At 39.6% G+C, this 16,373-nt stretch overlaps 2 protein-coding genes across 4 annotated transcripts in view; one reads left to right on the top strand and one right to left on the bottom strand.

Moving 5' to 3' along the window:
- SERPINB11 (serpin family B member 11) overlaps nt 1-16,373 on the bottom strand; it is an 87,050-nt gene that overhangs the window by 57,614 nt on the left and 13,063 nt on the right. The window lies entirely within an intron of this gene.
- On the top strand, nt 9,081-15,740 carry SERPINB3 (serpin family B member 3). 2 transcript variants are annotated; one of them, XM_044242849.1, is made up of 7 exons: nt 9,081-9,248; nt 9,848-9,904; nt 11,128-11,256; nt 12,034-12,151; nt 12,985-13,127; nt 13,277-13,432; nt 15,313-15,740. In XM_044242849.1, exons 1-7 carry the CDS (start codon nt 9,081-9,083, stop codon nt 15,712-15,714), a joined length of 1,173 nt encoding a protein of 390 aa, XP_044098784.1. In that variant the 3' UTR covers nt 15,715-15,740. The 2 variants fall into 2 exon arrangements, with proteins under 2 accessions (XP_044098784.1, XP_044098785.1); XM_044242850.1 differs by having other exon boundaries at nt 13,340-13,432.

Raw genomic sequence — 16,373 nt, forward strand, 5'->3', positions numbered from 1 at the left:
TGCCATGGCCTGCCCACTTGCTGTGTCAGTCCTAATACCTATACTCTTGGCCCCAACATCCTCAGTAGATAATCATGAAGAAGTACAGTCTGGTGTCCATGGATTACCCAGTGTCTAGGATGTTCAAGCTTATTTAGGATCACATAGATACAAGTATGTTTTATATTTATGAAAAAATAGCTAGATGGTTTCTACTCAGCTATTAAAAGTTGTTGTTTCAGCTAATGGGCGGGTTAACTGTAGTGAACTGAATAAGTACCCCATTGAGACTTCATGTCTACCAAGTGTCTCAGAGTGTGACCTAATTTAGTTATAGAAATTCTGCAGATATTAGTTAATATGAAGTAATACTGGCTTAGAATGAGTTCTAATCCAATGGCCAATGCCCTTATAAGAAGAGAAGAGACACACAGAGAAAAGGGTCCTATAAAGACAGAGGCAGAGACTGACTGCACAAGCCAAGGAACAGTAGAAGTCACCAGAAGCTGAAAGAGGCAAAGATTCTGCCCTAGAGTCTTCAGGGAGAGTATGGTCCTGATAACATCTTGACTTTAGAGTTCTAGCTTCCAGAAGTGTGAGAGAATAAATTTTGGTCATTTTCATCCACACAGTATGGGGTACTTTATGATGGCAATCCTAAGAATCTACTCCTCTGCTGGAGAGTGGAGAAGTTCTCTCTTGTACTTTCCTGCCTACATTTCTGAATTATCTTAATTTAACAGAGCAAGCATCAAGTACTTCAAGAATTTAAAACAAATCCTTTCAAAGAAGTACAGATACTTCCAAACATCATTGAAATAACATTGTAAATCAAATTAATACTGACCAAAATCAATTTAATGCCCTGAATTCCAGGAATAGTTCTTTTACATAAAGTACAATTAATTAACAGTTCTGTCAAGTGATCCTCCTAGTGTAGGGAGGACATTGTTTTAACAGCGTAAGGTCAGGAGTTTCTTGTGCAGTAGTATATAATTACTAGAACTTGACTGTATCCTGCTTGGGTAATTAGGAAACTGAAGGGAGTGATAACTGTTCCTGGCAGTCCTGGAGAGACAGATATTAAAGGCAGGGCCATTCCAGGAATTCAGAGGCTTGTTCCATAGGTAATAAGACAGGAAGTGTATGGTGATAGGATGACCTTGGAATTTTGGCTCAGGGTAGGAGGTATCAAGTCACTTGTCACCCAAATGTAAAGGAACTTGGCAAATCTCCCTTGTTAGTAAGCTCTTACTTTTGGCACTGTGCTGGAGACCACTCACTTAGCCTACCATTAGGTCACAGAAAATAACAAAGAACCCGTTGCCTGGAGAATGGGTCACTATAGAAGCCTTAAAAATGTGATGGTCAAACATATTATGTAACCATCCCTAAATTCAAAACAAAGGCACATTCAAGAAGCATTTAGCCAAATATAAGCAGCCAATAATTGGTTATTCCTGATTACTGCTAGATTTGGTGCACAGAAAAAACAATCTTTCCTTGTGTTCCAAAGACACATTTATTCTACTGAAACATCAACAGAGCCTTATGATAGAAGACAGGGAAAGTAGTGTTAATTTTTCTGATAAGATTAAAAGGTATAGAATGAAATTTTAAAATAGGGCTGGTTAAAATGATGTAAAATAGCAATCAATCAAAATGATACATATCAACCCAAAACTAATGAAAAGGAAGGGCTTATGAATGGCACTATGAAATGGGAAGGGAGGAGAAAGCCCTAAACTGGGAGAAATGGACCAGGGAACTCATAAACTGAAGAAGTTAGAGTGGTAAATGGCCTAGGTAGGCTGGAGAGGGAGCGCCTGCTGAAGACCCCCAGGAGGACATGGATCTGAGGGGTGGCAGTGGGGAGGGGTCAGAGATGTTGAAAACTAAAGGCAGAATTCCAAGGAAGATGAGTCAACAGTGACAAATAATTCAGAAAATTCACCTTATCTAGTCAAATACTGGATAAGGGGCCATCAGAAGACATCTGAAACACATACCACCAAATATTACCAAAGTAGCTAACATTTTCACCAGCCCTTCAACAATAACTCTCTTCTTCCACATCACACCAATCCAAAGTATTAAAACATTGTTACTGGTGTTAATTTCATTGTTATTTTAATTGCATTTCCTAGAAAAATGAAGCATCTTTTTAAGATTTTATTTACTTATTCATGAGAGACAGAGAGAAGGAAGCAGAGGCAGAGAGAGAAGGATCAAGGAGCAAGCCGGATGTGGAACTCGATCCCAGGACCCCAGGATCATGACCTGAGCCGAAAGCAGACGCTTAACCATCTGAGCCACCTAAGTCCCCAAAGATGAAGCATCTTATCATTCTAAATGCGTTCTAGCTTTCAGTATTTACTTGTCAAGATCCGTGGAAGAGGTTTTTCAGATTTCAATTGGAATGAATTTCCCAGGCCCATCATAAGCAAGCAGCTGATCCCACAATCTTTAAAACTACTGTTGTGGCTACAGCAACTTAACACCACAGCCACCTGATGTACTAACACCTTGTTTTCCACCTGCACTTCATGTCTTGCCTCCATCAGAAATAACTTGAAGCCACTATATGCCATATGCCAGTGTCCCATTTCCTCTCAACATGTGTTTCTCAATACGTGAGCAACCTGATTCCAGAATTCAACTTGAAGATATTTTTCCTGAAATAATTTACTTACTATAGTAGCCAAGGGCCTAGCAGAAAACAAATGACACAGTCAAAGTGGATAATTCAGAAAAGTTGAAGAAGAAACTCTTCAAGATATAGTCAGAGCTAAGAGAAGCCAATAAAGAATGGTGAATAGCACAAGGCGAGCAATAGAAGGAGACACCGCCACCCCTAGACCTAAATAGTAAGAGGAGGAGTGGTTACCAAAATTCAGGAAACAGGTGGAGCTACAGAAAAGGCTGCCCAATAGCATCTGTGGCTTTTGGTAAAGAAATGCAACCATCCCTTGGCAGCCTAGCTGAGAGGAAGCTGGATGACTTGTTGCCTCCCAGTGGCCAAATGCAAGGGTCCGTCAGAGAACAAGACACTGATTTTGTCACCCTATGACTGAGATTCCTGGAACCCACAGGTGGATGAAAGAATGTAGAGAACTGGAAAAGCAAAATAAAATCCCCAGCAAACCCACATGCCATGTACTCAAGTTTTTTCAGCCTTCTAGAATTTTTCTCTCCATTCGTACTCCAGAGACGGCATCAACAACAATCAATATTACTTTATATATAGCGCATATTCAAATAGGTAAGAAACATCATGAATCCAATGATCAATAGGGCAAAAGGCATGAGAAGATTTTCACAAAGAAGGAGCTTCAACTAGAACAGATGTAAAATAAATTAGGAATATATTCCATTTGTTGACAATGAAATGAAAATTTTGATTTAACCTGGAATACTGGGAGTATTTAGGATGAAGAGCTAAACCCATAAAAGGGCGAAGAGGTAACAGATGATTTAATGAATAGTAAGGAGTAACACACAAAATGGTAGGTGGGCACATGTTGACATACACGCACAACTGAAAAGTGAAAATAGGGCACTGAAGACAGGAAAAACAATGGCTAGAAAAGGCAGTGGAAATAAAAGAAAGAGAAGACCAAGTTTCCTGGCTTCATGGTATGAAGATGGGGGAGTGAGACGCTGCCTCTGAGAAAAGATCCAGTGACATGCAGTCATGGGGAACACCCATTATTTCACTTAAAGCAAAGAGGAAGAGGAAAGGGGAGAGCCTGCACTGGTGTTTCTTGGCAAAAGAACAGGAATGCCCACATGAATCAGGGAGGGAGTTATAAGAGAACAACAAGGAACAGTTACAGATTTGGTTGAAAGCAGGATGACTATCCTGGGTGGTGCTGGAAGTGTGGGAATGGGAGAAAGGGTGGAGTTCATATGAATCTGTCTTCCACGATATACTTACACAGGAGACCAGTTCCCTAACTAATGTCTGTATAAATCTTACTGGAATGAGTTCTCCTCTGTGAAATTCTTTTACAAAGCTGGCTAACCTCATTCTATGATATTCAATGCATATATAGCTATGTCTGTTTCTGCAGAGGATAAAGTAATTGGCAGATATTCTACCATTGGATGCATCTCGTTCTCCACTAATTGGTTTCCCTGTAAAGAGACACACCATATACTTTGTAAGAAGAAAGAAGAAATAAAATTCCCCTAGGATTTGCAATTTAACAAGTCACACCCTTCACAAGGAAGTTAGGTTCAGGAAAACCAAGGAGATATTTCTTAACCAAACTATAAAGGCATGAGAAATAGCATGATGGTTCCTGAAAGTGTATGTTCCTAAGTTCTAAGTATGTTCTAAGTTTTGATTTGTATTTCCCTGATGCCGAGTGATATGGAGCACTTTTTCATGTGTCTGTTGGCCAAATGGATGTCTTCTTTGCAGAAACATCTGTTCATGTCCTCTGCCCATTTCTTGATTGGATTATTTGTTCTTTGGGTGTTGAGTTTGTTAAGTTCTTTATAGATTTTGGACACTAGTCCTTTATCTGATATGTCGTTTGCAAATATCTTCTCCCATTCTGTCAGTTGTCTTTTGGTTTTGTTAACTGTTTCCTTTGCTGTGCAAAAGCTTTTGATTTTGATGAAATCCCAAAAGTTCATTTTTGCCCTTGCTTCCCTTGCCTTTGGCGATGTTCCTAGGAAGATGTTGCTGCGGCTGAGGTCGAAGAGGTTGCTGCCTGTGTTCTCCTCAAGGATTTTGATGGATTCCTTTCTCACATTGAGGTCCTTAATCCATTTTGAATCTATTTTTGTGTGTGGTGTAAGGAAATGGTCCAATTTCATTTTTCTGCATGTGGCTGTCCAATTTTCCCAACACCATTTATTGAAGAGGCTGTCTTTTTTCCATTGGACATTCTTTCCTGCTTTGTCGAAGATTAGTTGACCATAGAGTTGAGGGTCTATTTCTGGGCTCTCTATTCTGTTCCATTGGTCTATGTGTCTGTTTTTGTGCCAGTACCATGCTGTCTTGATGATGACAGCTTTGTAATAGAGCTTGAAGTCCGGAATTGTGATGCCACCAACTTTGGCTTTGTTTTTCAATATCCCTTTGGCTATTTGAGGTCTTTTCTGGTTCCATATAAATTTTAAAATTATTTGTTCCATTTCTTTGAAAAAGATGGATGGTACTTTGATAGGAATTTTTATTGGGTTTCTGGATTCCTGGAACCAATGATGTCGGTGTATTATTTAGAAAACAGCCAAAGACACAAGTTGGCAAGGAATCACATGTAAAAACTTCCAAGAATGGCTGAGTGATCTGTGACACCATATGATATTAGAATGTTAGAACACAGTTGATTGCATGGCAGGAACAATTCTGGGGAACAGAAGAAAATTATGAAACTATTTCTCAATTGAGCCCAAGCTCTCTCTAAATGTAAGCAAACTCCTGGCCCTTATAATTAGTCCCTTGTTCCCAGACTCTACTTCTGCATGACAAATCTTAGCAGCTAAGTCTCAGGGAATTTCAGCCTTAGTCAAAAGTTCCCTTAAAGGCCAATTTATACCACTTTATCACCAAATTTCTTCCTCCCACGCCCAGCCTGAGCTTCTTGCTTCTGTCCTATGAGATCAGGTCCTTTTCTCTTGGAACCCAAAGAAATCCCTCCTGCTCCTACTCCAGGAACCCATACTTCTGTCTGGTGACAATGGCCAGTGACACAACCTTCAGTACAAAGCTCCTATTCCCATGTTTGTGGGTCATTTTGTCATTATTTTCTTCTGACTTTGGACCTACTCCTTTATTAAAACCCCAACAGTCTATTTCCTTCCTTACCTCCACCCAGCTTCAACTTGGGGATCTGCTACATAACAATCTCACTCGGGGCTCCATTACACACAGAGGGACAGAAGAGACCTAAGAGCAGAATGACCTAGCGGGATAGGAGATCTGCCAGAAAAAGTCTTTCAGTTTTAGAAACAAAATTCCCATTCACCCTCCAACTCCTGTCTACCCCTCTGTGCTTCTGGGACGTTGTTGTAGGTGAACCTTCCTGTGAACTCAGGATGTGCTGAGACAAAACACTCTGTCCATGGCAAGTATTAGACAGGACCCACTATGGCAACAAGTGCTAGGGACGTATGCTGGAGATCAGAACTCCCGTACCTAAACCCATCATATTCAGGTGGGAATATAAAATGGCGCAGCCGCTGGGAAACAGTCTGGCAGTTCACAATCAAACACAGACTTACTGTATGACACAACTGATTTCATTGCTAGGTATATAACTAAGATATTAAAACATGTATCTGCACTGAAATTTCTATACGAAGGGTCATGTCAGCATCATACATAATAGCCAGAGTGAACAAAACTTCAATGTAGGTTCACATAGGAGTGGGTGACAGGAAGTGGTGTTCCCATATGACAGAACATTAGTCGTATGAAGAAATACATGCTACAGTGTGCTATGCCACGGATGAACCATGCTAAGTGAAAAGAATTTGATACAAAAGGCCAAAATGTCATGCAATTCCATCTGTAGGAAATACCCAGAATAGACAAATTCATAGAACAAGTAGATTCGTGGTTTCCAGAGACTTTGGTAAGGGAGAGATATGCAGGAGTGTCTTTGTGGGGTGGTGAAGCTGTTCCAGAATTAAATCATGGCGATGGCTGCACAACCTTGTCAATGTACTAAAAACTAGTGACTATTACATTTTTTAAAAGTGAGCCTTTTAGTAGATGAATTATATCTCAATTAAAAATTTGATCCATGGTACAAATATCCACCACCCCCGGGGCAGGCCAGGTGTGGGGCTAGATGCCCCGTAACCACTACCCTCACACTAGCCACAGCCATGCCTCAGAGCACAATGTACTCTGGAGAAAAACTTCCTTTTGTCTGCCTCTTTTCCCTCCCTTCCTCTTCATTTCTACTAAATCCCAGCTTGGCAGAGCTGTCTGGGGAAAGGGAGCATTGGGCCTGATTTGATTCTCTCTCTCTGAGCCTCACGCGCTCAGGGGAAATCACCCAGATATCATTCCGCACTCACTGTTCTTGGCTGTCCAGGATGGAGCCCTAAAAGGGCATCTGAAAGACAAGCCTTCTCTCCTGGTGACTGTGGAGCTTGGTATTTGATTGTATCTTACCCTTTCTGATTTTTTAGGAGGACATTACCTCTTTTGAGAGTACAGAAGAAAAGGGTTCTTTGCATTTAAAAACAAGGAGGTATGTCGTTTCAAACCCAGAGTCTGTGCCCAGAGTCTGTCTAATATACACTACGGTAGTGAATACACATGCAGGTTCCCGAGCCAGCTAATCTGCCTGATATCTCACCTGTGCAATTCATACCTGCAGACACCTGAGCTTTTATTCAACTGCTTTGTGCCTCATTTCTGTCATCTATACAATGGAGATAGCAAAGAGACCTGCCTTAATAAGTTGTAAAAGTTCTAAATAGGGGAATACCTATCACTGCTTGGTAAGAGTCAAGCTTTTAATATGATTGAACCTGTGGGAACGTCATGTATATGAGGGGAATAAAGTTCCTGATAGACTTAACCATGGTGTTCAAGAAACACCTTTGTCTCATTTTTTCTTACAAGCAGTTGAATATGGTGCGCAGTCCATGACTGTGAAGCTGGTATGCTAAAGGGCAAGTGACAGAGAAATGTCACAATTCTGGAGCTCAGACAATTTGTTTTTATTCATATTTATATAAAAAACTAGAAGGCTGCCACACAAGATGTTCCCTGTCTTTATCCATCTTTCTTCCCCCTGCAAATATGTTAACACTGAAGGATAAATGAATTTCCCACTGACCTTAAAAAAAAAAAAAAAAACAACAGGGAAAATCTGGGACCGGCTGCAAGGGGGCATGGATGGTAACAAGGAGGACTACTCTCAAGGTACAGACTTTAGGGAAAGGCAACAGGTTCTTGTTCTCCGTGGACTGTTGAGACACTGCATCAGTAGCAACTTTAGACAGAACCCAAGCTATTTTCCTGGTTATACAGAATAATTACTAAGGAAATTGACAGGTTGAAGAAGTCCTTTTGGAACTTTAGAAAATATAAGCTTTTTCACTGTTTATGTTCGAAGTGGACCTTAAAGACATCCACATCCAAGAGAAAGCTTCTCCAAAGATTATTTCCAGGTGGATGTGGCAGGGCCAAGTGAGGAAGTTGTAACTCTGTCCTCGTTGGTATTATAAAGACACCTAGCTGCCTTTCATGAGAGCCAACCATGGCAGGTCTGCAGTATTTTGCTGCAGGTGAGAAGGAAGTACAGGAATAGACTACTCGTGTTTTATTCTCATAAATATTTTGAGTTGATTCATATGATGGTTAGACTGGTTAAGAAATCAAAAGTTGATTTACTTGAAATACTGATCACAAGGACTAGAAGGTGGCAGGAGAGAGCTATATATTCAGGAGTTCACTGCTCACCACACACAGGCTGACAGGCTCCCTGCCCACCTCTGCTTCCTCCAGGAACACAGGTATGTGCCTCCTGCTGCTGCAGCTCAATAACAGAGATCACTTCTGAAAGTAATGGCAATGGCATTTTTTCTATCATGCATCTATCTCAATCTGTGTGACTGTATTTTACTTATTCTGCCGGGGTAAAATTGAAATATCTCCTTCATTTGATTTATCCTTTAGCTAATTTATTTCTGATTAAACAAATGCTCCCTTAGGCACATACGTAGTGGGGAGGAGAGTCTCTGACTCGCAAAGAACCCGGAAGGAAAAGGCAGAGAGGTGCCTCATGGGAGCTGGCTCTACCTCTGTGTTGGGGTCTGTACTAAAGCCTTTCCTACCCAAGCCTAGTACTGCCAGTGACAGAAGAAAGATAAAGATGTTCTATTACTTTTTCATGAAAGCTTTTTTTTTTAACCTAGTAATTTGATAGTCATTTAATTATGAAATTAATACAAATACATTGAAAGAGGCTTGAAAAGTAGAAAAACTTTAGTTGCCAGAATCTCACAATCCAAATATAAGTCATATCTTTTAAGAAAAGTTCATTACAGACTAAACTTCCCTTCAGTAAAGTCATAAAATGAATTTATGCTTTTTTCTAGGAGTTCCAGATCTCACCAAGGTCGCCATGAATTCACTCAGTGCAGCAAACACCCACTTCGCATTTGATCTGTTCCAGCAGTTCAAAACATCAAAAAAGGATGACAACATCTTCTGCTCCCCTCTCTCCATCTCATCAGCATTAGCCATGACCTACCTAGGAGCCAAAGAAAACACTGCATTCGAAATGGAGATGGTAGGTGTCCGCTTCCTATACACTGACCAGCTTAGACTGATTTCTTGGCTGGCTTGCATGCAGATGACCACAGATCTGGCTGTGCAGCACAGGAGACTGAGCAAGCCTTCCCATGACTCGCTGTGCACAGAGCCGTAGGGGGCACATGTCCTCCCCAGGGCTCTGCCCCATTCACTTCCTGCGCCTGCATTTACTCTGATAGCTGGGATGAACTCCTCCAATCACACAACCAACAGAGGCAAGGCTTACAGGGAAGGGTAATGGGAGAAGTGATGCACTGACTTAAATTCATGCAAAACATTTCACGTTTTCTCAGCAATAAATAATGACGCAGGATTCTTTGTAGTGTCTGGTTTTTTCAAGGAGCAAATTCTTTTTTTTTTTTTTTTAATTTTTTATTTTTTTTTAATTTTTTTTTTTTTTTTTTTTTTTTTATTTTTACTGAAGTTCTCTCTTTTTCCTTTGTTTAGTATTTTGGTTTGGTTTGGTTTTGGTTTGGGGTTTTGTTTTGTTTGGATTGGGGTTCTTTCTTTTTTTCTTTTTTATCTCCCAACCTTTTGAGTAGTTTTCTTGCCCCACTTACTTCCTGTCTCTTCCAGGCCCTTCACTTTAATGAAGTCACAGAGAACACAGAAGGAAGAACTACAAGAGACCATGTGAGTCACAGAGTCTTGGGTCTAGAAGGAGAATTGCATATTCAAGAGGGTCATACTTTAATTTAGGAATTTCAGATAATATGTGAAAAGCTCATTTTTAAGAAATATCTTATGTAAAATACATTGGACAGAGTTGTATCTCATTTCATATTACAATACTTATTTATTTCATACTTTTGTCTCCAGAGGGGTGATCAACACTGTGCCTAAAGAGCTTCAAATTCCTGGTTGCTGTGCTGTTCGCCAACAGGGAACATGAACAAGACACAACCGCTCTGAGGCACAGTGACCCCATCCCAGTAAACTGGGAGTAATAAAAGAATCTGTCTTAATGCATACAAACAGATGTAAAACATTATAACAGAGCCTAGATTACTGGAAACCCTGATAAATTTTATGTATTATTATGTAGACTAATAATAATTACAGTAATCACAACACTGTTGCTAAAATAATATAATTCTAATTAATTCATAAGTGGGATTTCCACATCCAAGCACATTTTGGAAAATGATTAGATGAGATATGTAGTTATAGCCTTAAGGTCCAAAACTCTTACCTAGCAAACAGAAGGCTTTGGATTCAGACAGACCTGTGTTCAAAACTTGACTCTGCTACCTGCATCCCTTTGAAAAGTTGATTTAATTCTGAGCTTCTTGTTTCCATCTGAATAGGATTAAAGACTCAGAGATACCAATGTAAAGCCCTTACCACTACACATGCCGCTCCTACACTTGGACTATGATATCATTAATGAAGAGCCATAGATCATGGTCAACAGGTCTTAGAAGAAATATAATCTAAGACAGTAAAGGGCTTCATGTCATAATGTAACTGAAATATATAAATTCAATATTATCATACTATTAATGGCTGTTAAAATTAAATGTGCCTCTAGCCCTTAAAGACCTTAAGTTTAGCTGGGAAACTTAACCTATTTGTACCAATTAAAAGAAAATCCAATGGCAGAATCATGCAATATCTATAGTTAAAAAGTGAAAAGATTGGATTATTCAAAGCTGGAAGAAAGAATTTCCTGGAGGGGACTGAATGTAAGGATTCTGAAGAATATTTAAGTAAATCCACCAAAAATCAGGGAATAACAACAAATATCATCTGTGGGACTACCAAACTTTAGCTTTGGATCTAACAGTTTACATGGGGTTAGTGTTTATATTTACATTGACAGAGAATGCAGTGAACCTACTTTTTTATATTTGAAGGTTGAAAAGTTGGGAAATGTGCATCATCAGTTTCAAAAGCTTCTGACTGAATTAAAGAAACCCACTGATGCAAATGAACTGAACATCGCCAACAAGCTCTATGGAGAAAAAAATTATCAGTTTCTTCAAGTAAGTTTCATCTGGCCTGCCACATCGTTAATCTGAATCCTGGGTCCTATGTCCTCCAATGACCAAACGGGAGAGACTGAGGCAGAGGAACCTGGCTGACCCACAGGCAGAGCATTCACACAGGGTACAAGATTCCCTTGCCTCAACTGACGTGTCCAAATGATGTGTCCTAGAACTGGGTAATCCATCAGTATAAACCCACACTTTAGGGATTACTTCATAACCCAAGAGGAGGTTCAGCAGCAAAGGAAGTCATGAGATGCCCCCAATGATCTGACACCATTCAGTCACACAGTGAAAATTTTGGTGGGCAATGACCTAGAAAATGTATGGCTACTGGGATACTGATGAGAGGGCAGGCCTGGAGTCTCTATGGGAAGTTGGGAAAGTGTCAGGGAATACCGAGTGCCCAGAATAGAAGATATGAGTAAAAGCAAGAACCCTATGGACTGGCAGAACTGCTGAGGAGTCCCAGAAGCCCACCATCTCCTTTAGAGCATCATGCTTTGCAGCTTGCAACCTACAGACTCTTCTGCCCCAGCCTATGTCCAGAAGGTACTGCTTTTTAAAGACCTCATTCTTATACTAGCCTGTACTTCTTTTTCACATTACCTGCACGCTTACTATATAAAATAAACATGGGCAAGACAATGTAGATTTCTTCAGGGTCCAGATTCCTGTACCATATTTTGTCAAGATTGAAGATAACTAACTTGGGAATATATAGTCATGGATATATTACTCTTAATTCTTCCTTTCTTCCTTCCCATATCAAAGGAATACATGGATAATGTTAAGAAATTTTACTTGACCAGTGTGGAATCTGTTGATTTTAAGAATGCTCCAGAAGAAAGTCGTAAGAAGATTAATTCCTGGGTGGAAAGCCAAACTCATGGTATGGTATGAGAGATCACCCATAAAAGCCACTTTTTTTTTTTTTTAAGTCTCTGGTGTGTGTAAAACCTGTTCTTGATACCATACAGGGTGCCAGTGGGTTGAGGGAGGTAGCTCTGCTTAGAGGCTGGAGGAGGGCACTACAGATGATGGAATGGTTCAGGTAAATGTGAAACACAACATGGGAACCCAGGAGGTATAAAAGAAAGACAATTACAAAGAAAGACAGCTGACAATCTGTGTTTGCTCATGGCCATAGATGACAATACCTCTGGGATCCCAAGACTCTGCTCAGACCCCATCTTGGTTCACATCCTTTAAATTCTCCAAGTGGAGAATAGAGAGGAAGACAATTACGGACTGGGTTGTCTGACAGCACAGGGCAGTGTTTCCGGTGACGGAGCTCATGCCCTTTGTCCTAAAGAAAATTCAAGCCCTAGTTCCTCAGAGCAGTAAGCCCAAAGCTGAAAAAACAGAAACGAAGGGAGAGAAGAGGGAGAAGTGAAGAATGAAGGGGCGCAGAAGAATTCGGGGAGAGAGCGAGGGTGGGAATGGATGAGCTGCAAGAGTAGCTGAAATCGATGCATATTCTGTGTGAGATGACTGAAGTCACCCTACGACAGAGAATCTGACACCTTCCCAGAGACAGGAGGGGGTGTCTCCAGCAAGGGTAACTCCGTCAAGCTGGTGCCACAAGGAAAGCTGCACCTCGAGAATTACTGCTCACAGTCCCTCAAGTGTGAATAATTAATGATCCACTGTAACTTTCAAAACATCTTCCAGACAAACCACTTGTACTTTCCCAGAAGACCTTTGATTTTCCTTCTTTTGCAGAAAAAATCAAGGATCTCCTTCCCAAAAACTCTCTTGAGTTTACTACTGTGCTGGTTCTGGTGAATGCCATCTATTTCAAAGGACAGTGGGACAACAAATTTGATAAAAGAAACACTGTGGAAAAAGAATTTTGGCTCAACAAGGTATTGTAATTTATTTATAATAATGTAACACACTCATAAATGGAACGCTAAAACTTTGGAAGGAGGTTGTCTTTGGTATTCTCAATAGTATTATCTTCTTTTGACTGATGCCTCCCCTGGATATTTGTTTGCCACATTAATTACCGCAGGATACAAGCAAACCTGTACAAATGATGAAACAAGTCAACGTTTTTAAGTTCACCTCACTGGAGGACATAAAAGCCAAGATCCTGGAAATACCATACAAAGGCAAAGATCTAAGCATGGTATTGCTGCTGCCAGATGATGTGGATGGTCTGCAGAAGGTAAAATCTTGTACCTCCAGTTCTTCCCACTATTTGCCTGATTTCCTAGTAGTACAATGTCTGTATAGGCTGTTCATGGAAGTAATGCTCACAGGTTGGTGGTGGTGGCTAACAGAGTTCAAGTACAAAGTATTAAAAAAGAATTATTAAGGAGAATCTAGTACCCCAAAGAGTGAATATCTTAAATATCACAGTGTCATATGGAAGAATACACAGAAAATCTCAACATCACAGGTCCCATTAATATTCTGATGAAACCATGGAATATCAGTTCAGAAGAAACATACCTAGGCACACACATTAACATTCTTCAACCATAAGAACTTCTAATATATTCCAGTCTATTTATTTGAAGACAAGGAAATGAACATTCATACATAGGTGACACATGGAAATATTTGCAAGCTCACTCATAAACAAAAGAAGCAAATTAAAACAACAAAAGGTACATTTTAAATATCAAATCACAGTGGTCTTGTAGATAATAGACAAACATATTTATCTTGATGCCTACTTTTCAATTTGGAAGTATTCTGTCCCTAAAAACTCAAAAGTCATTTGGAGCCTCATTGCTCAGAGTGGAGAAAAAAAAAAAAAAAAAAAAAAGGTGTGTGAGGGGATTATCATTTTCCTCTTAAACCTGTTATAATAAAGTTAATATATAAAAATACCAAAGGCAAAGATCTAAGCAGTAAGGACTAGCGCAGTCAGGACTTTCCAAACATGGCAGCTTCCAATGACTCCAATAGCCAGTCTTACTGCTAAAGTCACAGTGAATCTGCCACACCCAAAATACAGTGCTAACGTGGACCTGGAGATCCTCAGGGAAAGTAATACAGCAATACATGTGAAGGGCCATGACAGTATTCATACTCCAGCTCAGCAATCCTCATTATCAATGACATCAGGAATCCCAGTCCTGGGAATTTTCTTTTTTTTTTTTTGTAAGATTTTATTTATTTATTTGACAGACAGAGATCACAAGTAGACAGAGAGGAAGGCAGAGAGAGAGGAGGAAGCAGGCTCCCTGCGGAGCAGAGAGCCCGATGTGGGGCTCGATCCCAGGACCCTGGGATCATGACCTAAGCTGAAGGCAGAGGCTTTAACCCACTGAACCACTCAGGCGCCCAGTCCTGGGGGTTTTGACCTGAAGTAACTAATCCAAAAAGGCAAAAGCTTTTGGACAGAAGTGGCTCAACACATTGAAAAATTCAAATTTTGGCACATCTTTTTATTACAAATAGTTTAATTTAGGGACTGATACATAGTGAATGCTTAAAAGTATTAAGTAAAAATATATACATCGAGTATCAATTTAGAAGTAGTATTGTGTAACAATTTAAACTCGATAAGAGAAATATATATCTATATAAGAAATATTTACAAATAGGTCAAGCAAGAAAAAGGAATAAAAGTAGTGCCTACATAATAAAAATTATTTCAATTAGGACGTACAAAATTATGTACACAGGGGTATTAACAAGAGAAGTCCATTTGAAAAAGATGCATGTCATATGTGGGGGGGTGTAAAAAATAGATACAGTTCATCTCTTACAAAATAACTTTAATAATTCTGTTGTATGCACATATATGCACATATATATCCATATATACACATGTATAGATATTTGCACATTTATGCTTATCTATAAGTCATGAATACATAATGCATTTTTCAATTGTAAAACACGTATTTATGATTGTGTTATTTTTGCCTACTCAGATAAGATGTGATACACTGAATCTTCTGCATTTGCATTTACTGAAAATGCATTTGCATTTGCATAAAAGTTTTCTACGATTCAACCCAATGTTAAATAAATCGTATCTGACATCCAATGAGAATCACGTCAGCTGTTTCTTTTCTTCCACTGTTATAGCTTGAAGACCAACTGACCGCTGAGAAACTAAGAGAATGGACGAGCTCACAGAACATGCATGATAACTATGTGGATTTATACTTACCCCGGTTCAAAGTGGAAGAGACCTATGACCTCAAGGACACACTGAGAGCCCTGGGGATGGTGGATGTCTTCAGTCCACAGAGAGCCAACCTCTCAGGCATGACAGGGACAAAGGATCTCCTGGTATCTAAAGTCATACACAAGTCCTTTGTGGAGGTGACTGAAGAGGGCACGGAGGCTGCAAGCTCTACAGCAGTAGTTGTTAATGTCGGATCACCACCGACTCACCCTTTCCATTGCGATCACCCTTTCTTGTTCTTCATCAGGCACAATAAGACCAACAGCATCCTCTTCTTGGGCAGAGTCTCTTCCCCTTAAATGCAACTACCCTGCTGCTACTAAGAGGAAACTCACAGTTGTTCCAGTATAGGGACTGCTAGAAACAACAGCTTCTCTTTAATTCTTTTTCCAATCCAATCTCATAGTCAATAAGAATGTAATGGTTGAAACAGCACATCTGTCTATCTCTCTCCTTCTATAAACACATGTAAACGTACTTCATCTCCCAGTGGTAATTCCCCTTTGGACAAAATGTTCAACATAAGATAAAAGGATGTTTTAAACTCTCTAATTTTTTCCAAATTTGAAATCATATCACCTATTTCAAAAATCATACCTACTACTCAAACTTATTAACCTAGATACCCTCACTTTTTTGAATTATGTGATATCTGGAACACTTATATGTCTAAATTTCTTTTATGAAATACATTATCAATAAAGCAATTATTTATTCATTTTATTTGTTGCTTTTTCTCTTTTCAATAAAGTACAAATTGGCCTACTACACACAGGAAAGATAACTTAGAAATATATTGTCATATAAAAAAGAAAATTCAAAGTAGGAGTAGAACATCATAACGCTGATGGTAGGTTGATACCAAACCATGAAAAGCTCTGCAGCCCATGTTAACAACTTCCTATTTTACCCTAAAATAAACAGAAAGCCATTATAGGTTTCAGTTGTTTGTTCTCCA

This window comes from Neovison vison, chromosome 3, assembly GCF_020171115.1.
Source record: "Neovison vison isolate M4711 chromosome 3, ASM_NN_V1, whole genome shotgun sequence".
NCBI classification, from domain to species: domain Eukaryota; kingdom Metazoa; phylum Chordata; class Mammalia; order Carnivora; family Mustelidae; genus Neogale; species Neogale vison.

Coding starts and splice junctions, on each gene's coding strand:
- SERPINB3 (XM_044242849.1), top strand. CDS start 9,081: ATGAATTCACTCAGTGCAGCAAACACCCACTTCGCATTTGATCTGTTC. Junction 11,257..12,033: donor AAAATTATCAGTTTCTTCAA/GTAAGTTTCATC, acceptor CCCATATCAAAG/GAATACATGGATAATGTTAA. Junction 12,152..12,984: donor GGTGGAAAGCCAAACTCATG/GTATGGTATGAG, acceptor CTTCTTTTGCAG/AAAAAATCAAGGATCTCCTT.